The 25,582-nt window shown below is 34.7% G+C and overlaps 1 protein-coding gene across 2 annotated transcripts in view; it reads right to left on the reverse strand.

The window, feature by feature from the left end:
* The window catches only part of MDGA2 (MAM domain containing glycosylphosphatidylinositol anchor 2), a 905,340-nt gene that overhangs the window by 100,001 nt on the left and 779,757 nt on the right, over positions 1–25,582 (reverse strand). For both annotated transcript variants that reach the window (XM_006090751.3, XM_006090753.2), the window contains one exon: positions 10,386–10,534. In XM_006090751.3, coding sequence (XP_006090813.1) covers positions 10,386–10,534 — 149 coding nt within the window. The remainder of the gene's footprint in view (positions 1–10,385; positions 10,535–25,582) is intronic.

Here is a 25,582-nt window from a genome sequence, read left to right on the forward strand (position 1 = left end):
TGATTAATTATTTAATAAAATACAAATAAATGTTTTGAATGAAAGGAGAAATAAACTATAGCTCAGTCATTAAAGTCACATGAATGAAGATCAAAATGAAATGTGAAATAAATTAACCCAGTAATCAATTACACCAAAAGTATACTTGGGAGTAGTAATTTTTTGATTAGTAATTATTAGTGATTGCTATTTATGAAGGAAATTTGAATATAAATCTATAAAAACTAGCAAACAAACCAGTCTCCACCTTGGCGATCACGTCACTTAACCCTACCGCACTGCTTTGCAGTATCAGCGTCTCCCACACCTCTTTCTATGGCATTTTGCACATTTTTCTATTTCACTGTAGCATTGAGGACACTATTTCTTTTTTAAATCCTGTTAAATACTGTATAATTAATTTACTCAAAGTTTGGTTGACTGGTGAGCAAATAAGCATTTTAATATATCAGGACTTAAGAACACAGGTACAGGGAAAGTTAAGGCATTTTATTCAATAAAATATCTTACTTTCCAAACATGACAGTCAAAAAAATCACATCTATTCTGTGTCTCTATGGCAGAGTATAAAAAGAAAACTGTATAAATCTCTAAAATACTTTATTATTAGAAACTATAGTTGTGTATGTTTCAAATGGAGTCAAGTTATGTTTACATTGTTTGGTATATACAGATAATTTAGAAACAGTTTCTCTGGTTTCTTAATTCATTAGATACCAAGGAAAGCAGACATTCAAATAACCTTTTTCTCTTTCCTGTTAAGCAACAAATGACGCATATAATTGAGAGGCTAGTAGCTGTCTAAGGAGATTAAACAATTGCTTAGCTGAGCCTAAAATATATAAGTTAAGGATGTTATGGGTTTGAGAAAACTTTTTCCACACATTAATTTTTTAAGGTCACATGATATATTCGTTCTTTTTAAGTTTCTTAAAGCAGTGATTCTAAAGTTCTAATGCTTTTTCCTAGAGACACTGCAGCAACTTTTAAGAAAAGTGTGTAAGCCAATACTCAAATTTTGAGACAATTTTCCTCATCATATTTAAATATAGACCATAAAGTTTTAACCAAGAGTCAGCTAAGTTTACCAGAAAGCTCGAGAAATGCTAGGTTCGGCTTACCAACCATTCCAGCTGTGGGTTTAATAACACAGCAGTGATTTTAATTAAGAATAGGTAATAAAGTTCTTACAGTTTCCGGATTAAAAATAAAGCAGGGTTATTTATTTATTTTAATGTATTTTTATTGTTGATAATATTACGGATATCTCCCATTCACCCTCCATCCCCTCCTCCTCCCAGCCCCTACCCATCACTCCAGGTCTTCACCACCCTGTTGCCCGTGTCCATGGGCTATGCATAAAGTACATAAGTTCTTTGGTTTATCTCTTCTTGTTCCCCAAACCCCATATCAAGGCATGTCAGTCTGTTTAGAACTCACCCATTAGTCTTCAAGGATCACATTTTTTCCCCCAGACATTGTTTAATACAAAAATGTATAATTAAGGCCATATTTTAATTAAAAGGAAAGATACTTTTCACTAGATAAACTAAATATTTTATTGATAGAAAAACATTATTTAGACATATAGGCTCAAAATAAAAATATAGGCTAAAACAAGGCTTTAAAATAATAAAATATGTAACATAAATTATTAATAATCCCTTGAAGAAAACTTGGTTTCATAACCAAAGATAATATATTATTAGGGAAAATACCCATTTTTAAAACATGTTGCTTAGGTAACCTTCCAAACATTGTTTACTTAAACATCATCCAAAATATGTTGATTACATTCCAAAGCTCATTGATTCAACATTCTGAGATAGCTTGGGAGATGATAAAAGCCATACGCATATAATATAAAATTATTATTACAAACATAAGATCAGAATTCAAAAGTGACTGTGTCTTAAAACAATGTTGATATCTAAATGTACATACCTTAGAAAAAAGGAATCTAAATTTGTTAAGATAATATAGAAAAATAACCTATTTTACATGAATACCTTTTTCCCTTTATTATTACATGAAATATTCTTAAATAACAATATCAGTTTCATTGTCTAGAATGTTTTTGCCCTATTATCACAAACTGGTATATAGGGGGATCTTCAAAAGAAATGTTTTGTACTGAAGCTATTTTGCTTATAAAGATTTTTCATGTGAGGGTTAAGTGTAAAGAATATGGTAGAGGGGGAAAGAGAAGTGTGCAATGATTTTATTTTTTTTTTTTGGTCCTTAACAGTTTTTATTTTGCCCATAAAAGCACTCAAGATCTTGCCAGCAGATCTTTTTTTTTAAGTTAAATCTTCATTATTCAGATTACTACAGTTGTTCCTCTTTTTTCCCCCCACAGCTCCCCTCCACCTGGTTCCCACCACACCCTCTGCTCTTACCCTCCCCCCCGCCACTGTTCTCATCCATAGGTGTATGATTTTTTTCCAGTCTCTTCCTGCATGCCTCACGCCCTTTTCCCCCCGAGAATTGTCAGTACACTCCCTTTCTATGCCCCTGATTCTATTATATTCACCAGTTTATTCTGTTTATTAGATTATTTATTCACTTGATTTTTAGATTCACTTGTTGATATGTATTTGTTGTTCATAATTTTTATCTTTACGTTTTTCTTCTTCTTCCTCTTCTTAAAGGATACCTTTCAGCATTTCATATAATACTGGTTTGGTGGTGATGAACTCCTTTAGCTTTTTCTTATCTGTGAAGCTCTTTTTCTGACCTTCACTTCTGAATGATAACTTTGCTGGGTAAAGTAATCTTGGTTGTAGGTTCTTGGTATTCATCACTTTGAATATTTCTTGCCACTCCCTTCTGGCCTGCATAGTGTCTATTGAGAAATCAGCTGACAGTCATATGGGTACTCCCTTAAAGGTAACTGACTTTTTTTCTCTTGCTGCTTTTAAGATTCTCTCTTTTTCTTTTGCTCTTGGCATTTTAATTATGATGTGTCTTGGTGTGGTCCTCTTTGGATTCCTTTTGTTTGGGGTTCTCTGTGCTTCCTGGACTTGTAAGTCTATTTCTTTCACCAGGTAGGGCAAGTTTTCTGTCATGATTTCTTCAAATAGGTTTTCAATATCTTGCTCTCTCTCTTCTTCTGGCACCCCTATAATTTGGATGTTGGTATGCTTGAAGTTGTCCCAGAGGCTCCTTACACTATCTTCACATTTTTGGATTCTTTTTTCTTTTTGTTTTTTCAGTTGGTTGTTTTTTGCTTCTTTGTATTTCAAATCTTTGACTTGATTCTTGGGATCCTCTTGTCTGCTGTTGGAACTCTCTATAATATTCTTTATTTCAGTCAGTGTATGCTTAACTTCTAGTTGGTCCTTTTTCCATATCTCGAGGGTCTCACTAGATTTATGGAGGGTCTCACTAAATTTATCGGCGGTTTCTAGAAGATTCTTGAGTAACCTTATAACCGTGGTTTTGAACTCTATATCCAGTAGTTTGCTTTCCTCCATTTCTTTCATTTGTGACCTGTTTTTTGTCTCCTCATTTTGGCTGCATCCCTGTGTTGATAGAGTGGCTTTGTGTGCTAGGTGTCTTACAGGGCCCAGTGGCTCAGCCTCCCCAATTACCTGAGGTGGACACTCTTGGTGCACCCCTTTGTGGGCTGTGTGTACAGTCTTGTTGTAGTTAAGCCTTGATTGTTGTTGGTATCACTGGGAGGAATTGACCTCCAGGCCAATTGTCTGTGAGAATCAGCTGTGCCTACAATGGGAGAACTTCTGTGCTGGAGACACCTTTCCGGGGAAAGACTTGCTTCAGTGGGGCTTTGGTGCTCACTGAGTCTGCCCCCTGAGTGTGTCCCTTATAGATCTGAGTAGTTGTAATCTGGATGGTCCCACTCTGACCACTGGGTACACTGGCACTTGGATCTCTAAGGAGGTGCTAATTTAGCCTCTGCCTGAGGCTACCCAGCAGGAGCTACGGAGAGATCTGCAGATTCCTCTTCCTTGTTTGGGGTTTGGAGGTGCCCAGATGAGGCCCAGCTGTGAAGCAATGCAAGCTGCTGTGGGGCCTTGAGCCTCCTTTTGGATGTTCTGGGTCTCTCTGACCCAGCTGCAGTTTGTTAGGTAATTTTAGATTGCAAAGGGCCAGGTCTTTCATATGCAAAAGCCTCTGCAAACAGCTTGGGTGGGGCGGTGTCTCCGGGAATCAACAGGGCAGAGCAAACAGCTATGGCTGATCCTCAGCCCTGTCCTAAGGGGCCCCAGGTCTCAGTGTCCCGTGGTAATTGCTGCCAGCACCTCTGAGAGAAAGCCACTCTCGAGTTCTGCCCGATGCCAGACAGTCCAGTTTCTCCCTGTATGAGTCTGGGTTCCCAGAGCCCTGGGAGCTTGAGACTCCCTCCTGATTGAAAAAGACAACTGCGTCCTCAGTTGCTAGCCCTTTCCACGTGTGCCTCTGTACGTCTGCACCTTACTTCCGCACCTCCTCTAAGTCTCAGTGTGCTTTTCTCTTTCCTTCTAGTTGTAGAATTTCCACTCAGCCAGCCTTACTGTGGTTCTAGATGATGTCCGTTTTGTCTTTTAGTTGTATTTTTGAAGTGGTTGTGCGAGGCAGCAATTTTAGGTGTTTACCTATGCCGCCATCTTGGTTTCTCCGCAATGCTCTTTCTGTTCTTATGCTACATCCACAAACATCACCTTCCTGTCCATGTTTCAGGACAGCACTGTATTGAGACATCCCCAAAAGATGCATCAACGTTTCTCTCCCATGGCAAAATATGGTACCTGAATGACATTACCGATTAAAATAGGGCATTATTAAAAACCCTAGACAATGTGGTATCATCTCACCCCTGTCAGAATGGCTATCATCAACAAATCAACAAGCAACAAGTGCTGGCGAGGATGCGGAGAAAAAGGAACCCTTGTGCACTGCTGGTGGGAATGCAGACTGGTGTAGCCACTGTGGAGAACAGTATGGAGTTTCCTCAAAAAACTAAAATGGAACTTCCATTTGACCCAGTGATCCTATTTCTGGGAATATATCTCAAGAAACTAAAAACACCAATCAGAAAGGATATATGCACTCCTATGTTCATAGCAGCACAATTCACCATAGCTAAGATTTGGAAACAGCCTAAGTGCCCATCAGCAGATGAGTGGATTAAAAAACTGTAGTACATCTATACAATGGAATACTACGTTGTGGTAAAAAAAGAAGGAAGTTTTACCATTTGCAACAGCATGGATGGAACTGGAGAGCATTATGCTAAGTGAAATAAGCCAGTTGGAGAAAGATAAATATCACATGACCTCACCTTTTTATGAAATATAATGAACAACATAAACTGATGAACAAAAACAGATCCAGAGACAGAAACATCAATTAGACCATCAAACCTCAGAGGGAAGGTAGGGGAGGGTGGGGGTAAGGGGAGAGATCAACCAAAAGACTTATATGCATATAGGCCTAACCAATGGACACAGACAACAGGGGGGTAAGGGCATGAGTGTGGAGGATGGGGGGTAATGTGGAAATAAGGACGCATATATAATAACTTAATCAATAAAAAATTTTTAAAAACACTCTAGAAAAATGTAATCCTTATTTCTAAATATAAATGAAAATCCTAAGAACAAAGAAGCTGAGAAACAAATGCTATCTATGTCAAGTAAAGAATTAACTTCAAAAATTGTGTAAGAAAAAGGAATTGTTTTCTGGACCGTGGTTTATAACACCAGAATTTTTTTTTTCCTTTGGTGGATACATGAATCTCACAAACTTGGAAAGAGCAGTATTAGCAACAGATATACTGATACAATTAATATGGCTTTAAACTAAGTCTCAAAGTAGAAGAGAAAAATGTGAATCAGTAAAATGGATATTATGAAGGACAATTGGTTTGAAGTAAAAATAAGACAGTGAAAAATATCTACAAATTATGTTTTTTAAATCATAGCTTGGAATAATACTTAGGCCTAGAATATATATTGTACTAAATAATACTAAAATGAAAATTGTAGACATGTTAAGTTCTTAAAGTGCATTCTTTTCTTTAATCCTTACACAACCCTGGCAGGTGAGTACAAGGCTTGCAACAGATGTTTATGCAAAGAGTGCCATGTACCAGGGACCCTGACCTGTGGGAAAAGTAATGAGTGTATTCCACTCTACTCTCCCATTGCCCAATAGGTATTATTTTTATCTTTAATTTACCAGGTAGGAAACTAGGTTTAGGCATGTTTGGAAATCTGCTCAAGATTATATAGCTTATAATGCTAAGGCTAGATTAGCTAGAATTGGAGACCAGATGTGTCTGGAATTTATAATTTTAACAAAACATAAGAAAGAGAAATTTATATACACGTGTGCACACATATATAATTTATTCTAAAATAATAGAGAAAGGGCAAATTATCTAATTAGTTTACCTGGAAGAAAACAGTGACTGGAAAATTTGTGTCACTGCATACATTTATGATCAGATACATAAAGACCAAAAGTTAGAGGAGATGCTTACGGTAGGGAAGGAAAATCAAAGAGAGAAATTGTTGAAAAATAACAGCAATACTAGCAGCATACATTATAGAAGGTAGTTTATTAATCATGAATACAAGAGATGGATGAGGAGAGAACCAAGATGGCGGCATAGGTAAACACCTGATATTGCTGCCTCGCACCACCACTTCAAAACTACAACTAATAGACAAAACAGACATCATCCAGAATGACAGGAAGGCTGGCTGAGTGGAAATTCTACAACTAGAAGGAAAGAGAAAAGCACATTGAGACTCAGAGGAGGTGCGGAAGTGCAGAAGTACGGAGGCACACACGGCAAGGGCTGGCAAAGGAGGACGCTGGAGTCTTTTTCAATCGGGAGGGAGTCTCAAGCTCCCAACGGCTCTGAACTCCAGTTCCAGGTGAGTCTCTGGGGACCCAGACTCATACGGGGAGAGACTGGACTGTCTGGCATCAGTCGGAACTCGAGGGCGGCTTTCTCTCAGAGGTGCTTGCAGCAATAACCAGGACATTGAGACACGGGGCCTCTTAGGATAGGACTGAGGAGCAGCCATAGTTGCTTGCTCTGCCCTGGTGATTCCCTGAGAGGCCAACCCACCCAAGCTGCAAGCAGAGGCTTTTGCATATGAATGGACTGGCCCTTTGAGATCTAAAATTACCTAACAAACTGCAGCTGGGTCAGAGAGACCCAGAACATCCAAAAGGAGGCTCAAGGCCCCACAGCAGCTTGCATTGCTTCACAGCTGGGCCTCATCTGGGCACCTTCAAACCCCAAACAAGGAAGAGGAATCTGCAGATCTCTCCGTAGCTCCTGCTGGGTAGACTCAGGCAGAGGCTAAATTAGCACCTCTTTAGAGATCCAAGTGCCAGTGTACCCAGTGGTCAGAGTAGGACCATCCAGATTACAACTACTCAGATCTATAAGGGACACACTCAGGGGGCAGACTCAGTGAGCACCAAAGCCCCACTGAAGCAAGTCTTTCCCCGGAAAGGTGTCTCCAGCACAGAAGTTCTCCCATTGTAGGCACAGCTGATTCTCACAGACAATTGGCCTGGAGGTCAATTCCTCCCAGTGATACCAACAACAATCAAGGCTTAACTACAACAAGACTGTACACACAGCCCACAAAGGGGTGCACCAAGAGTGTCCACCTCAGGTAATTGGGGAGGCTGAGCCACTGGGCCCTGTAAGACACCTAGCACACAAAGCCACTCTATCAACACAGGGATGCAGCCAAAATGGGGAGACAAAGAAACAGGTCACAAATGAAAGAAATGGAGGAAAGCAAACTACTGGATATAGAGTTCAAAACCACGGTTATAAGGTTACTCAAGAATCTTCTAGAAACTGCCGATAAATTTAGTGAGACCCTGGAGGATATGAAAAAGGACCAACTAGAAATTAAGCATACACTGACTGAAATAAAGAATAATATACAGAGCTCCAACAGCAGACAAGAGGATCCCAAGAATCAAGTCAAAGATTTGAAATACGAAGAAGCAAAAAATACCCAACGTGAAAAGCAAAAAGAAAAAGGAATCCAAAAATATGAAGATAGTGTAAGGAGCCTCTGGGACAACTTCAAGCATACCAACATCCGAATTATAGGGGTGCCAGAAGAAGAGAGAGAGCAAGATATTGAAAACCTATTTGAAGAAATCATGACAGAAAACTTGCCCTACCTGGTGAAAGAAATAGACTTACAAGTCCAGGAAGCACAGAGAACCCCAAACAAAAGGAATCCAAAGAGGACCACACCAAGACACATCATAATTAAAATGCCAAGAGCAAAAGACAAAGAGAGAATCTTAAAAGCAGCAAGAGAAAAAAAGTCAGTTACCTTTAAGGGAGTACCCATACGACTGTCAGCTGATTTCTCAATAGACACTATGCAGGCCAGAAGGGAGTGGCAAGAAATATTCAAAGTGATGAATACCAAGAACCTACAACCAAGATTACTTTATCCAGCAAAGCTATCATTCAGAATTGAAGGTCAGATAAAGAGCTTCACTGATAAAAAAAAGCTACAGGAGTTCATCACCACCAAACCAGTATTATATGAAATGATGAAAGGTATTCTTTAAGAAGAGGAGGAAGAAGAAAAAGGTAAAGATACAAATTATGAACAACAAATACACATCTACCAACAAATGAATCTAAAAATCAAGTGAATAAAAAATCTGATGAACAGAGTAAACTGGTGAATATAATAGAATCAGGGGCATAGAAAGGGAGTGGACTGACAATTCTCTGGGGAGGGGGGGAGAAGGGGTGTGGGGGGTGTGGGAAGAAACTGGACAAAAATCGTACACCTATAGATGAGGACAGTGGGGGGGAGGGTAAGGGTAGAGGGTGGGGAGGGAACTGAGTGGAGGGGAGCTATGGGGGGAAAAAGAGGAACAACTGTAGTAATCTGAACAATAAAGATTTATTTAAAAAAAGAGAGATGGATGAGAAGGAAGAGATTTTATTATTTTGATCCCTCTTTGTAGAAGTCTAATTCTGCTAATATCTATTTGATGGGGAAACTCCAATGGTAACTACTTTTCTGTTAAAATTGAATTACAGAGAAGTTAACGGGCATACACAACAGAGACACTGAGGAACAAAGATTCTGAGGGATGTTAAAGGAAGGAATTGATGCACAGGTGTGTAAAGTATGAAGACTTACAACAGGCAGCCCTTCAGCATACAGGGTGCCATGGGCTGTTACCAGATATTCCAATAAATGTAAATGAGGATGAGAGTGATAAACTAAAAATGAAATTATGACTCTATCATCTTCTCTATCAAGGAAAATTATCAACAAATTAAAACACTTTTGATATGGATTTGGGATTTACTCAGATTTTCCTAGGGGCTGAAGTAAATGAGGACTAACAGAAAGTTTCTGAAGACCCACTGCTCTCTGCTATTAGTGACCTGGGAATACTTAGACAAGGAAGCAGTGTTGATCAAATGACAGATGTATTCTACAGAAAAAGATATAGTTTTTGATTATCAGACATGTAGAATAAAAATATTCAACATAATATGTTACTTAATTGGAATAAAGTACATATTTAAACTATCTTTTATTATAACTGTGAAACAGACAGAATAACGTTGCTTTTATGACAGTATACCTGAGTGGATTACTGATGGTTGTCAGTCTTTCTCAAAACAATATTTTTCCTTTCTACTGTCCAAACTCAAAATGCTATTTTGTTATTTCCTTAATAAAATAGAAAACATACCTTATAAATCTATGGATAATGTAAAGTTGTGAGATACAGCTATTAGATAAATCTTCAAAAATGTTTTGCTGTGATGAAAGTAACCCTGAATAATACACTAAACAGAAAACACTGTAAAGACCTACATTTAAATTTCAAAAATATCATTTATACCAACAAAGGATAATTGAATTTAACATTTGAAAAAATATAATATTTTCATATAAGCTATAATCTTCAACTACTGAGGAAATCAATCACACTTGATTGTTTCTTCTAATTTTACTAAAATAATTCTATCCTTCATGCATATTACATTAACTTTAAAACATCATATATACAAAGAATTATACAGTATAAGTAAGTGTTAGAACACCTTGCATGTTTATTTCATAGCAATTATAACATGTCATTTCTATAACATACCGAGTGATGAAGGATTTGAAGGCTCGAAAGATGTCACTTTAATATGTCTGCTATCATAGTAGACTATGCATAAATTAATTTACAAGATTTGTAAATAATTAGAAACTATTATGTGTAGAGTAATTTTATCTTTTATATAGGGACATATATTTAGAAATTCATGCAAAATGATTAATACTTTATGGCAGCTAACAATAATAACAAAGTCTTCACAAAGAATCACAAAGAAAAAAAAACCCACCAGTTAAATTTCTCACCTGCCTAATACCCAGCCGGTATGCCACAATCCGATCCACCGCATCAGGATTCATCTGTGTCCACTGTAGACTATAGGAATAAACACGGTGTCTGTTTTGCCAAACAGGATTGTAGGTATCGTAATAAAATTCTGGAGCATAGGCCTTTCCTGAAAGCAGAAGGAATACATTTAAGTAATGACATATTCCAATTAAACATATTTGTTCTTTTTGGCTCTTTCACCACATTCTGCTAGGAGTTCTATATGTAACTCTTTTATCTGAAAAGTCTTATTATTAAAATCTAATCAATTTTCTGGAGAATTTTGAGTATAGATGACAGAAGTTTTCCTGGTTGATTGGATGAGCAGGCTCAGAGAGAAAGAAGAATCAAGGATGATTACAAGTTTTGGCCTAAAACCTGGAAGATTAAAATTTCCATCAACTGAGATAAAAAGCTTTGTGAGGGACAAATTTGGGAGGAGGAGAAAATCAGGGAGGTATTATTATTTTTTTAGTCCTCACTTCAAAAGACATCATTTTAATATGTCTGCTGTCATAGCAGAATATGCATAAAATAATTCCCAAGATTTGTAAATAATTAGAAAGTTATGTATGTAGTAATTTTATCTTTGATATAGGAAAATATATTTAGAAATTTATGAAAAATTAAAGAACATGTTCATTAATATTTAGGGAGAGGGAAAGGAGGAAAAGAGAGAAAGAGAGCAAGAGAGAATCATAGATTGCTCACCTCCAGTATGCCCCCTGATCAAGAGATCAAACCTGAAATCCAGATATGTGACCAGGAATCAAACCTGCTACCTTCCAATGTATGGAACGATGCTCCAAACAACTGACCCACACCAGCCAGGACAAAAATCAGGGAGTTAATTTTGAAAAGTTTGAATGCTCTAAATGCAGCCATTAAGTGGAATATACTAGTCTAGAATTTAGGAAAAGCCAGGATTGGAGATATATCTTGCTAACCATAGGCATATATATAGATTTTAAGTTTAAAGCTCTGAGACTCAACATCATCAAGAGAGTGTGAGAAGATAGAGAAGAAAACTAGGTCTGAGCACTGGAGCAATCCAAGGTTAAGAAATGTGGGGGCAGTTAACACCCACAAAGGCCTGACATGGAACAACCAGTGAACAAAAAAAAAGCTTAAAAATGTGGCATCCAAGAAGCCAAAAGAAGTATATCAGCACCAAATGACCAACTCTGTAAAAAAAATTAGTGAAAATAAAAAATCTTGTTTATATTTTCATTGTTTTTAGTCAATAAACTCAAAATCATTCAAACAGAACTCAACAATAACACAAAAACTTTGGTCAATAATAAAGTTTTTATTTAAGAATATGCAAAGTGCATATAGCATATATGATATGTATAAAACATCTGTGTATTGTTACTTTTGTGTGTGTGTCTGTGTGTATTTTTATATTGAATTGTGCACAGACCATTTGTAATTTGTAATTATAGGTCCAAATTACCAATGTTTTGAAATGTAGATTTTTCTCACATTCTATTTTTTATTTTTACTAATACTGCATTTATTTAATAAATAAACAATATTTAGTGAGACCCTTTTAAATGCCAAGTAGTATACTAGGCATCAAGGATACAATAAATGAGGAGGTCTGACCTCTGTCTTCATAGAAATTGCTTACATTTTCTCATACTTTCCAAATAGCTTTGTAATTATTAACGGATGATGAGCTAATAAGTTGTACACTTATCATCCCTCATTCCACATCTGTCCTGTTTTATTTTATTACATTAAATATTAAGTGCCCTTCTGGGTTTTTCCTCCTATATTCTTGTGTTCAGAAACTTTTCTTGCCTAGTTTTTTATATTTCTTTATTATTTGTCATCTAGGGGTTACAAAAAGGTTGAATCATAAAAATTTATCACAGACAAAGAATGAATTTTGAACATTAAGAATGGAAGTGATGGTCTCTGTTATCCTGGAGAGGATTACCAGGAAAAACATAATGTAAAATGAAATAAATTTAATTTTTGACAAGTTTACTAGTAAAATTAAATAAATTGAATTAAATATATGAATTTTAGTAACAATTTTTAAAAGTCTTCTACATCAACATTGTGTACATTAAAAAATGTTCTGTAGATATCTATTCAGTTGAATTGAAAAACAATTATCAACTTCATACAAAGAATCTTGCAAAGAAGGAGGTCTCTAGAAAAGAGCCATCACATTAATTTTATTACTCCTTTTATCTTGTATTATATTTTCACTTAATAAATGATAGGACATATTCATGTTCACAAGATTACGAGCAAAATCCAGATGAAAGAAAAATAATATACTGAATGAAGAAGTGAATACCAAAATATCATTGACAACTTGTATTTGTGACCAAATTTCTCAAAATGTTCTTAAAGAGGTGCATTTAGTAGTAGTCTAAATAAAGAGCTAGAGGTTTTTATTAAAAATAACCATTCAATTTGGAGAAATATACATTCAGGTTTTAAAATAAAAAATCACACATACAGATAAATTTATTCTCTGGTTTCACAGACAGTCATATTAAATGTTTTCATACTCATTTTGTAGGAAGCACAAAGTACTACTAAGGAAATATCTTTATAATAATCCTAGACTCTTACAACCAGGCATGATAACTGCTGGTTGAACAGGGAAAGAATGTGTAATATTTCTTTTTCTTTTTGATCCTCCAGGCCTATGTTTTTCTTTTTGTCCTTCCAGCAAGCATGTCAAGGAAATATTACTTCTCTTTTATATTCATCTTATTTTTAACCAACGCTGTTCTACTTTAAATGTTTTTAGACTAACTGACCTAGAATTACATTCATTACCTAAACTAGCCAAAAAATTTTAGATATATTATGTATGATTATATAAAGATGATGGATTTTAAAATATTCTTAAAATATACATAGGGAAAATTGTCATTCAAAGTTTTATATAGAATTTGTGCAAAAGTACATTTGTTCTATTTTGCAAATAGCTTTCAAAAAGTAATTAAATTAAGGTTTCAAAAATGCTTTTATGGGTAAAGCGCAAAGTAAAAGATAAGAAGCTATGGCATGTCACTCACCTGGTACAAAAATGCTAGCTTAAAATATAACAAAACTATGTTTTAGGTGCATACATAGGTTTACAAGCAAGTGAGAGAATTATTCCTCAGGGATCAAAGAACAAAGACCTGAAAACCAAGCAATGAAAAAAAGCTTAGGGAGAACAGAAGTGTTGTTGCTTTGTACCCTTGGGAGCTGAATTTTAGACCCATAAGGGATGAGGTTAATGGGCCAGTCTCAAATGAAAAGTTAGAAATTAGGTTACCACATTCAATCAAGATCAGTAAAAACGGCAGTCTCAGTCATAGGGTATCCTAGAATAAAGCTGCTCTTCACCAGCATAAGAAGATGACAAAAATACTACATTAAGAGAAAAATCATCCTTGGCTAGTAATACCACTGGAGTCCTTCAGTAGATCCAAATTAAGTTCTTAAAGAACATGCTTTCAACTGAGACTGCAGAGATTTCTTCAACTAAAACCTCAATGATTATGAATTAAAAATACAACATTAATAGCACACAAGAAAATGTGTGACTAAGAAGGACAATAAACAGCAGGATTAGACTACAGATAATGGAACCATGAAATGGAATTTATAAATAAGTATGCATGAAACAATTAAAGACGTACAATTGCCCTGGAAGGCATGACCCAGTGGTTAGAGCAACGGCTCAGGCACCAATGGGTCATGGGTTCAATTCCCGGTCAAGGGCATGTACCTGGGTTGCAGGTTCAATCCCCAGCCCAAGTCAAGGTGTGTACAAGAGGCAACTCATTGATGTGTCTTCCTCAAATTGTTTCTCTCTCTCATCCCTCTCCCCTCCCCCCACCCCTCCAACTCCCACTCTCTCTGAAAATCAATGGGAAAATATCCTTAGGTGAAGATTAATCAAAAAAAGAAATACAATATAAAATGTTAAAACAAACAAACAACAACAACAAAAAGAACACACACTATGGAACCTTCTATAAAATAATAATATTGTCTATTGAGATCAAAGGTGGGCTTCACAGGGGACACATCTAACAACATCTTTATTGATCTTAAAGAAGAAGATGTTGGTTGGCTCATGGAAGAATAAGAGAAGGAAAGTAAGGTATGGACTTAGGTGGAGAAAAATGAATATATGATAGACAATATTTTAGAACAACCACAGGATCTGGCATGGCTGTAACATGTTGTACCCATCTTTCCTACCAAATTGTGCCCTTTTGAAGCACAGAAATGTTCTTATACTACAATGGCTGACACAATGCATGTATTTAAATAAGACAGGAAGTCAGGTCAGTGCTAATTTAAGAAGTGTCTTGTTAGATATAAGACATTTTATATTTACCCTACAGTTGCATTATTCTCAAATTATTTTGGCCAGTGCTCACTTCAGTGGAAGAAAAAAAATTTATAGTGAATCTATTGACTTATATTTCCCAGTGTGAAATAACTCATCGGCATCAAAGAATTAAGTGAGAAATGAGTCAATATTAAAAATGGTAACAGTGAAAAAATTAAAAAACGCAGTCGCAAAATATCAAGCATAATATAACAATTTAAAACTTTTCAAAGTTGAATTTATTGGTATAAGGAAAGTAGCTACAGAAATTCATGGCAACCTGAAACACTGATGATGTGCTGATTTAAGAAAAAAAAAACTTCTAAAAATCATATGAATCAGAACTCTCTGTATGCATTTTCAATAGAAACTAACCAACACTAGTCAGGTGCTTTTGGAGTCAGAATCATATTGTGTTTAGACACATAGACTAAAGCAATGAATTAGTCATTACAACTTAATAGGTATAATATACATAAAAATCTATGTAGCTCTCTCATTCCTTCATTGGACAGAAGTGAGAACATGCAATTGTTGGAACCATAATTACCTTTTCTAGAAATTAATGAATCTTGAATAATACTAAAAATGAAAGAAATGGTTCTACATAAATTGGGATTTTTCTGAGTTTTTAATCAGGAATACGATATAAATCCACTTTGTATTTTACAACTGCATCTGGTGAGTAAGAGGAGAAAAGATTAGAGAAGTTAAAAAACTAATGGCTGGAAGACAATAAGAAGATACTGTCTTTAAAGTAAAAGGCATGATTTTGGAAATAAATAAAGATTGATAAATTTAAAAAGCATTGCATAAAAACAAGTAATGAGCACTGCTCCTCTGAGTGGACAATGTAGGTAGATTCCTAACTTTTCCATCTGCGGAGACTGGATGGGCACTAGAGCTTTTAAATTAGATGGAAAAAAACTGTATGCATCTCATCCTGGCAAAGGAGTGAAGAATTACATTACCTCTTGCTTCCTATTCTTCTGGAAGCTTATTGTTTTGATTTAAAGCCATTTAAAAATGTTATGAAAGTGAGGCATAAAGAATACTTTGATGACAAAAATGTTTAATTTTTTGAAGTCAAAAGAAACTTTTTAAAAAGAATCAATGTATGTATGTGTTACCTATTTTTGGTATTTAATTATGTGATATTTAAAATTAGTCCTTATCTCATTAAGAGCAATAAAGAAATAATTACTGAATTGTTGAATTCTGCCTATTCTCATTTGACTGGAAAGGTAGGAAGCTAATATTAAAAAGAAATGAAAAAGAGGGAAAACATGTAAGTTATACTTAACAGAAGAAACTATTGCACCTGATAAAGAACAATTTGTCCTAGAGTTAAGATGAATGTCATAGTAGAAATAAAACTGAATGTCGTCAAGAGTTTGTTCAACAGGAATAATTTGTCAATATGTGTGCAGAAAACAAAAGCACAACAACTAAATTATACAGCTGTGAAATCAATGACAACATCTCTCAGTTAATGATTGTTTAGAGTTTACAAAAAAAAAAAAAAAAAAAAGAGCAAGCCTTGTAACTATTTAGAACCCAACTAAATCCTTTAGTTTAGAGATGGAGTAGCGGTTATCTAAATGTTCTTTTCCCATTTAGAGACAGCCAATATGTTTTAAAATTACTAGTAATTGTTGTTACATTATTTTAAAATTGCAGCATAACTGCTTTTATTCATCCCTGATGGGGATCCATTTTATTCTGCTGGAGTCAGGACTGTGAAAACCACACTGAAGCAGACTGCCCAGTGACTCACTTTAGCACTCAAGACCTTCCTTAGAATTCACAGGCCTGGAGAGCAAGTTCATTGATTGGCTAAATAATAAAAAAATATTGACAATATTGTCAGTCTCTACAAATCATTGGGATCTCTATAAATAGATTTTCAACTTGTCCAAGTATAAGTATAGTTACTTTGGTCACATTATGATTTCCGTCATAGGTTATGCCTTCTCAAAATAAAGCTGCAAAAGAAATAGGTTTCTCACCCGCCCCCCAATGACATTTTTTAAAGTAATCTGTATTAAGTTAGTCCTCTTATTTCACATCTGAATAACTTTAAAAAATAAATTTTAGCATTATTTAAGCAAAATCTATTCAATAAAAGAATATTTTCAACAAATGTATGTTCATTAATTTACTTTATGAACTGATAAATTGATAATACCATGTGTAAAGCATTTTATAAAATATAACTTTAAAAAATTTAACTTTATTGTTGAAAGTATTATATATGTCCCCTTTTTTCCACATTGACACCCTCCACTCCACACCCCCACCCGCAGGCCTGGGTCTATGGGTTATGAACATATGCACATAAGTTCTTTGGTTAATATCTCCCTATCCACCCCAACCCTGTCTTCCCTCTGAGATTTGTCAGTCTGTTCCATGCTTCTATATCTCTGAATCTACTTTGTCAGTTTATTTTGTTCATTAGATTCCAAATATGAGTGAGATCATGTGATACTGGTATTTTTCTGACTGGTTTATTTCACTTAGCATAATACTCTCCAGGTCCCTCCATACTGTCTCAACAGGTAAGATATCCTTCTTTTTCACTGCTGCATAGTATTCCATGGTGTAAATGTACCACAGCTTTTTTTTATCCACTCATCTGCTGATGGGCACTTGAGCTGTTTCCAGATCTTAGCTATTGTAAATTGCGCTGCTATGAACATAGGGGTGCATACATTCAGATTAGTGTTTTGGGTCTTAAGATATATTCCTGGAAGTAGGATCACTGGGTTAAATGGTGGTACCATTTTTAATTTTTTGAGGAAACCGTATTACTGTTTTCCATAGTGGCTGCACCAGTCTGCATTCCCACTAGCAGTGTACAAGGCATTTATTATGAAGGAAATGCCACAATAGAAACTGGGAACAAACTTTATGGGATTTATGGCTAAATTTTTTTCTAAAAGGAAATCTTTCATTTTTCTTTATGCTTAGGTCTCTTCTTTCTGCTGATACAATCGCTATGTAAAGCAGTCTGATGATTTCTCAAAAAATTAAGAGTAGAGCTACCATACATCCCAGTAATCCCTCTCCTGGGAAAACTTAAAATCATGCATTCACAAAGATATATGCACCCATATGTCCATTGCAGCATTATTTATGGTGGCTAATACATGGAAACAACCAAAGTGTCCTGTGATAAAGGACCGGATAAAGAAGATGTGGTACATATACACAATGGAATACTATGCAGCCATAAGAAAGGATGAAATACTGCCATTTACAACAACATGGATGGACCTTTAGAATTTTATACTAAGTGAAATAAGGCAGTCAGAAAAAGCTAAGAACCATATGATTTCACTCATATGTGGGATATAAAACTGAAACTCGTGACCACAAACAAAGTGTGGTGCTTGCCAGAGGGAAGGGGTGAGGGGTGAAGGGGGTCCTAATATATCGTGATAAGATTTGACTTTGGGTGGTGGGCACATGGTTCAATATACAGCTCTTGTAACATAGAAACCCACACCTGAAACCTATATGATCATATTGACCAATATCACTCCAATAAATTTAATAATAAAAAAATAAATTACAAAAAAGAAGAGGAAATCTGGCCCACTTATCTCTATAAAATACCATATAGGATTCTAATAAATTACTTATGAAATAGCTTCTCTCTTGCATTTGCAGATATATCTTTTAGATTGTCTATTGTTTGTAACTATTACAGTATATTCTAATAATGTCTAATTTCACTCTTCCCACTGCACACCAACAAAAGATTTCTAGCTCATGTTTGTTTAATAAATGAATCATTGAGCTTTTCTCCTGATTGTGTTCTCTTGCTTACATTCTGATGACTCAGTGTGACAAAGGCTGAAATTTCCTAGAACTCTAGTAGTATCCTAACACATCTTGACCCCTTAAACAGAAATACTTTACTGTGTTATTTCTTTGTTTTTCAACTCTTATCCCTTTTTTGGGTACCTAAATCATAGCTATCCTTTCTTTGTTAAATTACTCTTTCTTCTAGCAGAACATTGATAGAATTAGTGAAACTATCTCCCCAGAACAGAATATTCAAAATATGTATTATCAATTGTAGTAGGATCTTGAAACTATTCATCATTTTCCAGTTGAAATGAAGAAAAAATATTTTAACCCAATTCCTGTTAGTTTATTTTTAGAGTCTTACTTTTTTAGGTTAAATATAATGTCAGTTTAGTTGAAAACATGTCAATAAAAACCTTTACATAAATTTCCCCTAAAATTTTATGTAAATAAATAAAAATTGCTAGATAATCAATACAGCATCAAAAATATTATTGGAATAAGAAAAAATGATATACAGCAAAATGGAATAATATGTGTATATATTAATTATTTGAGTTGACACATCTAAATTATTATTCATAAAATTTTCTTGCTTGATCCTCATGTGTATGAAGTTGATCAGGTTTATTAACATAATCTTATAAAATGCACTTGGAGAAAATACCATATAGGATTCTTATGATATACTTATGAAATAGCTTCCTACAAATCACATTCTTTATTAAAATGTGTTAGCATGAAGCACAATAGTAACTAATTAAAGAGGTAGCAATATTATTTCCTAATTAATAAAAAAGTGAAATAATATACTTAGACTGGCTTGAAAACTTATAACTTAGCCTTTTAATAGTTTGCCTCAATAACTTACATTCACTTAAATATATTCTCCTATCATAATTCAATTTTCCTTTACAGCTACTTCTTAAATGATTAGATATTTAGAAGAAATTTTTTCTTAGAAATATCTACTTGTGAAATTATTTAACAATAATGAATTCACATTGCCAAAGTTAAAATAATTTTTATTTTAATATTTGAAATATGGAATGAACACAAGATCAAATTATATAAATTCTTAAGAATCATCTTCATGTATTAATAATTTAGCCTTTTCCTTAATTTCTAGGAAGGTAAAGATTATTAAATTAAGACTCAGGAAGATAGCATCCAGGCCTATTTGCTGAGAGGCAGAAGATATGAAAATGATGATAAAATGTAAAGACTAATGTACCAAGAATCTTGTCATTAGTTATTAGTAGACAAATCACTCAGATTGAAGTCGGTGAACAACCAAATAGGCTTTCAGAAGTAATATGGCTTAGTTATTACTTTTTGCAATAAAAGAGTTTTACAAAACCTCTAACTGTTCAAGCTGTACATATCCACATCAGTTGAAAACTAACGTGATGTTTCCCATGTAAAAATTCTCTCCCAACTTAAAGCACTTCTTAAAAGAGTTCAATATTTCATTTGAGTAGGTTTCTGTTGTATAGAGAATTAATAATTATAGTTTAATCAACAAATAATAATAATAATAATAGATTTATTTTGTTACTGGTAAGGACACTTTCAATTAGTTTTTGTTGTTGTTGTTCTCAAAAATACAATTATTTCATGAAGTTAGCTGAGTTTAAAAGATATCTCTGGAGATTCAAATGGATGAAAATACAGGTTGGGGCAAAAGTAGGTTTATAGTTCACATAGAAAATAAATATAATAATAAATAAATAATAATACAAGAATAACCTCTGTGTTTTGTGTACTCACAACTGTAAACCTATTTTTGCTCCATCCAATATATAATTTGTTCTATTTATATAGTCTTTATTACAAAACCTACCATAGCACTGGATAAATAGTAAGTATTTAATAAGCATTAATTACCTACTGTGCCCTCCCCTACAAAACAATTAAAAATAAAGAAAGTAAAATAATAAAATTTTCTATGAATAGTTCCATAGTTGGTTTCATTGTATTGTTCAGAAGCATAAGGACTTGAAGCAATTTTAAAATTAAGCTAGACAAATTTGAATGAGCTCCCATTTATTTCCTTTAAACTTTAATGAATCAACATTTCAACAAAATTGAGTCACCTCTGACCCTTTTAGGCATCCACCTAGAAAACAAAATATTTATACAAAGTTTGTATTGGTTTACACACCAAATATCTATAGTTGCCCTGGGTAATTTAAAATAAACACATACATTTACCTGATAACATTTAAACTTAAATGAATAGCCCCTTTACTCTAAAAATCCTGAACATACTTTGCCAAAAATAATGCAAAATATGGATTTTTTGTGTTTTTTCCCCAAAAATAGGCTTAGATTATGATCTGGTTCAAAATTTTTAAAAGATAATTTGGACTTGATGAAACAATTAGCTTTCACATTGGGCATGCAAATAATAAATTGTTAAGGGTTTAGAGAAAGCTTATGAATAAAAGTTATAAATCCACTGATATTATACTTAGAAATATATAACTAAGTTGATGTGTATAAAAACTACATGTTCTAAAGAAAACTACTCTAGAGAGCTCCTCCTGGAATAGAGATGGTTGACTAATGGTGGAAGGGATACTTGTATGAAGAGAAAAATAAAGGCAGCTGTTTAATTCTGTACGTCAATTACCTCTTTTTTTCCCACAGTTCTTGCCTAAAGACCTTTGCTAACCAATACCTTATCCAATATTTGAGACCCACACAAGAATTTCTGTTTAAAAGTTATTCTATTTAATTTACCATTGCAGCCATAGACTCATGGAGTAAGAAAAATCGTGAGAGATGAAAACTGTATCTCAAATTTTTATATTTTTACTGATTTCAGAGGGAAGGGAGAGAGAGAGAAATAGAAACATCAATGATGAAAGAGAATTGTTCATTGGCTGTCTCCTGCATGCCCCACACCAGGGATCAAGCCCACTGCCTGGGGATGTGTCCTGAATAAGAATTGAACCATGATGTCCTGGCTCATAGGTTGACAATTAACCACTGAGCAACACCAGCTGGGGTATATCTCAAATTTATATAGGAATTTAAAAGTTTACAAAGTACTTTAAAAATATTAATTTATTTTAATATTTACAGAGGTTGGCAAGGTCAAATATGCAAAGTAATATTACTTGGCTTAAGTTGCAAATCTTGAAGGTCAATAAGATAATACATACAGGCAACAGATCATGTCTGGCCTGCAGATCATCCCTCAACAAAAAAATCAAAATTAATATTTTATGAGAAAGAAGAGAAGTTAAATCTCTCACTTAAATGTACAAATAAAGCTAGCTTTCAAACTGAAAAGGTCTGATCCTTAACTTCCTCAATGAATATTATTTCAAGAACGTCAAGATAAAGTGAAATTATTAGCAGAAGCCAGGGTTGGAAGCTCTGGAGTTAGACACCCTGGTTCCTGTGCTGAGACATTCCCTTACACTTTGCAGGACACTTTTTTCTGATGGCCTTTGTTATTCAGGCAGTTTTGCCTAGGGAGAGGCAGTTGTCCCACCCTATTGGAAAATCCCTTGCCCCATCCTGTGGAGTTTCTGAGGTCCATTAACAGACTAAGAATAAATATCAGCCTGCTGGTAGAAGCGATTGCCCACCTTGTTGGAAAACCTCTCACTCCACCCTGTGGTCCATAGCCTGAGGCTAACAAAAACTGCATATAATCAGACTGTAGGAAGAGGTTTTGAGCCTTTGCCTGATCTAATTTAGGGCTTGGGGCTAGGAAAAGCAGATCCTTGGTGCACATTTCCATCCTTTCCAAAGGCACTCAACCACAGCAGAGGGAGCCACAATCTATGGATTGCCAAAAGCTCCAGACAGGGTACTCAGTGCCAGTCAGAAACAGCAACTGGCACTGTTCTGCATTAGAGATTGGGTGGCATAGTGGATCTACATAATACATAGAAACAAAACCAAACAGGCAGCCAATATGGGGAGACAAAAATACAAGCCCCAAATGAAAGAACAAGAGACTTCTCCAGAAAAAGAGCTAAATGAAATGGAGATAAGAAATTCATCAGACATAAAGTTCAGAATAATGATGGCAAAGATGCTCAACAGCATGAAAAAAAGATATAGTAACTATGAAAAATGTGCACAACACTAATTAAGAACATTGGGGAAGGAATACACAGAAGATTAGGGGAAACCGAGGAGCAGAGGAGTGAATGAGAAGATGGGTAGGAAAAAAAAATCACTCAATCAGAGAACCAAAAAGAAAAAAAAACAATTTAAAAACAGGAAGACAACTAAAGGAAGATGTGAAACAACATTATTCACATAATAGGAGTACCAGAATAAGAAGAAAGAGAGCAAAGGATAGAGAACTTGTTTGAAGAAATAATGGCAGAAAACTTCCCTAACCTGGAAAAAGTCCAACATGTTCAGGAGGCACTGAAAGTCCTAAGGAAGAACCCAAACATGCCCACACCCAGACACATCATAATTTAAAATGCAAAAAAAATTAAAGATAAAGAGGGAATCTTAAAGACAGCAAGAGAAAGCAATTTGTGACTTACAAAGGAGCTCCATAAGGCTGTTAGCTGATTTTTTTTAATAAGAAACTCTATAGGCCAGAAGGAAATGGCATAAAGTATTCCAGGTAATGAAAAACAAGAATCTGAAACCAAGATTACTATATCCAATAAGGCTATCATTCAAAATAGATGATGAAATAGTTTCCCAAACAAAAAAATGAAGGCTTGCCCTAGCTGGTTTGGCTCAATTGATAGAGCATCAGCCTGCAGACTGAAGGGTCCCAGGTTCAATTCCGGTCAAGGGCACATGCCTAGGCTGCAGGCCTGATCCCCATTAAGGGATGTGCAGGAGGCAGCCAATCAATGATTCTCTCTCAGCATTGATGTTTCTATCTCTCCCTCTGCCTTCTTGTCTGAAATCAATAAAAATAATTTTTTTAAAAAAAGAAGGCTTAAAGAATTTGTCACCATAAAACCAGCACAGCAAAAATGCTAAAAGGACTGCTGTAATGAGAAGGATAATTATATATAGAGAGAAACATAAGCATAAAGAAGTAAAATGGCAATAAATAAGTAGCTATCAATGATAACCTTAAGTGTAAATGGATTAAATGCTCCTATCAAGAGACATAGGGTAGCTGAATTGATACAAAAATAGGACCCAAATATATGCTGTCTACCAGAGACTAACCTCAGAACCAAATATTCACACAGGATGAAAGTAAAAGAATGGAAAAAAATTTCCCATGCAAATGGAAATGAAAAAAAAAAAGCTGGGGTAACAATACTCATATCTGACAAAGTAGACTTCAAAATGAAGGCCATCACAAGAGACAATAAAGGTTACTAAATAATAATAAAGGGATCGATCCAACAAGAAGATATAACCCTGGTAAACATATATACACCCAATTTAGAGCATATAAATGTATATAAAACTTCTGGAAGACTTTAAGGGAGAGATGCATAGCACTGCAGTCATAGTAGAGGACTTTAACTCCCTACTGATTTCACTAGATAGATCTACCAGACAAAAAATTAACAAGTAAATACAACCTATAAATGACACATTAGATCAGATAGATTTAATTGACATTTATTGAACATTTCACTCCAGAACTGCAGAATATACACTCTTCTCAAGTGCATGTGTGTCATTCTAAAAGACAGACCACATGTTAGGACACAAAACAAGTATTTACAAATAAAAGAAGATTGAAATCATATAAAGCATCTTCTTAGATCATAATGGAATGATTTTAGAACTCAATTACAGTAAAAATAGTCAAAAATATTAAAACACATGGAAATTAAATAGAATGCTATTAAACAATGAATGGGTTACCAATGAGATCAAGAGAGAAATAAAAAAAATTCATGGAAAAAAATGAAAACAAACATACGACAACCAAAAATCTATGGGGGGCAGCAAAAATCTTCCTGAGAGGGAAGTTCACAGCACTACAGTCCTGCCTCAAAAAAGGAAAATTAATTATAAACTATTTAACCATACAGCTTGATGAATTAGAAAGAGAGCAAGAAAAGCCCAGAGTAAGTAGAAGGAAGGAAATAATAAAGATTAGAGCAGAAATAAATGACATAGAGACTATAAAAAAAATACAAAAGATCAATGAAGCCAAGAACTGCTCTTTGAAAAAATAAACAAAATTAATGAAATTTTAGCCATGCTAATCAAGAAAAAAAAGAGCAAGGACCCAAATAATTAAAATCAGAAACAAAAGCAGTGAAGTAACAACTGACATCGCAGAAATAGAAGGGATTGTAAGAAAACACTACGAGCAAATATATGCCAACAAGCTAGACAATGTGGATGAAATGGACAAATTCCTAAAAAATACAATCTTCTAAAACTGAATCAAGAAGAATCAGAAAACCTGAATAGGCCAATAACAATTGAGGAAATTGAAGTAGAAAAAAAAAAGCCCTGGTCCAGACAGCTTCAGAGGGGAGTTTTAGCAATATTCAAAGAACTACCTCCTATCCTCCTCAAACTATTTCAAAAAATGCAAGAGGAAGGAACACTTCCAAGGTCTTTTTCTCCTAATTTGAAAACCAGATAAAGACACTACAAAGAAAGAGAATTACAGGCCAATATCCCTGATGAATATAGATGCTAAAATCCTCCACAAAATATTAGCAAATTGTATCCAGCAATATATTTAAAAGATCATACACCATGTCCAAGTGGGAGTTATTCCATGAATTCAAGGCTGATACAATATTTGCAATTAATAAATGTGATGCTTCACATAAATGAACTGAAAGATAAGATTTATGATCATATCAATAGATGCAGAAAAACCATTAGACAAAACCCAATACCAATTTTTTGATAAAAACTCTCAGCAAAGTGGGAATAGAGGTAGCATATCTCAACATAATAAAGGCCACATATGACTACAGCCACCATCACACTCAATTGGCAAAAATCAAAAGCATTTTCGTTTAAGATCAGGAAAAAGACAGGGAGGTCCACTTTCACTATTTTTTTTCAACACTA

This window comes from Myotis lucifugus, unplaced genomic scaffold (genome assembly GCF_000147115.1).
Source record: "Myotis lucifugus unplaced genomic scaffold, Myoluc2.0 scaffold_81, whole genome shotgun sequence".
NCBI classification, from domain to species: domain Eukaryota; kingdom Metazoa; phylum Chordata; class Mammalia; order Chiroptera; family Vespertilionidae; genus Myotis; species Myotis lucifugus.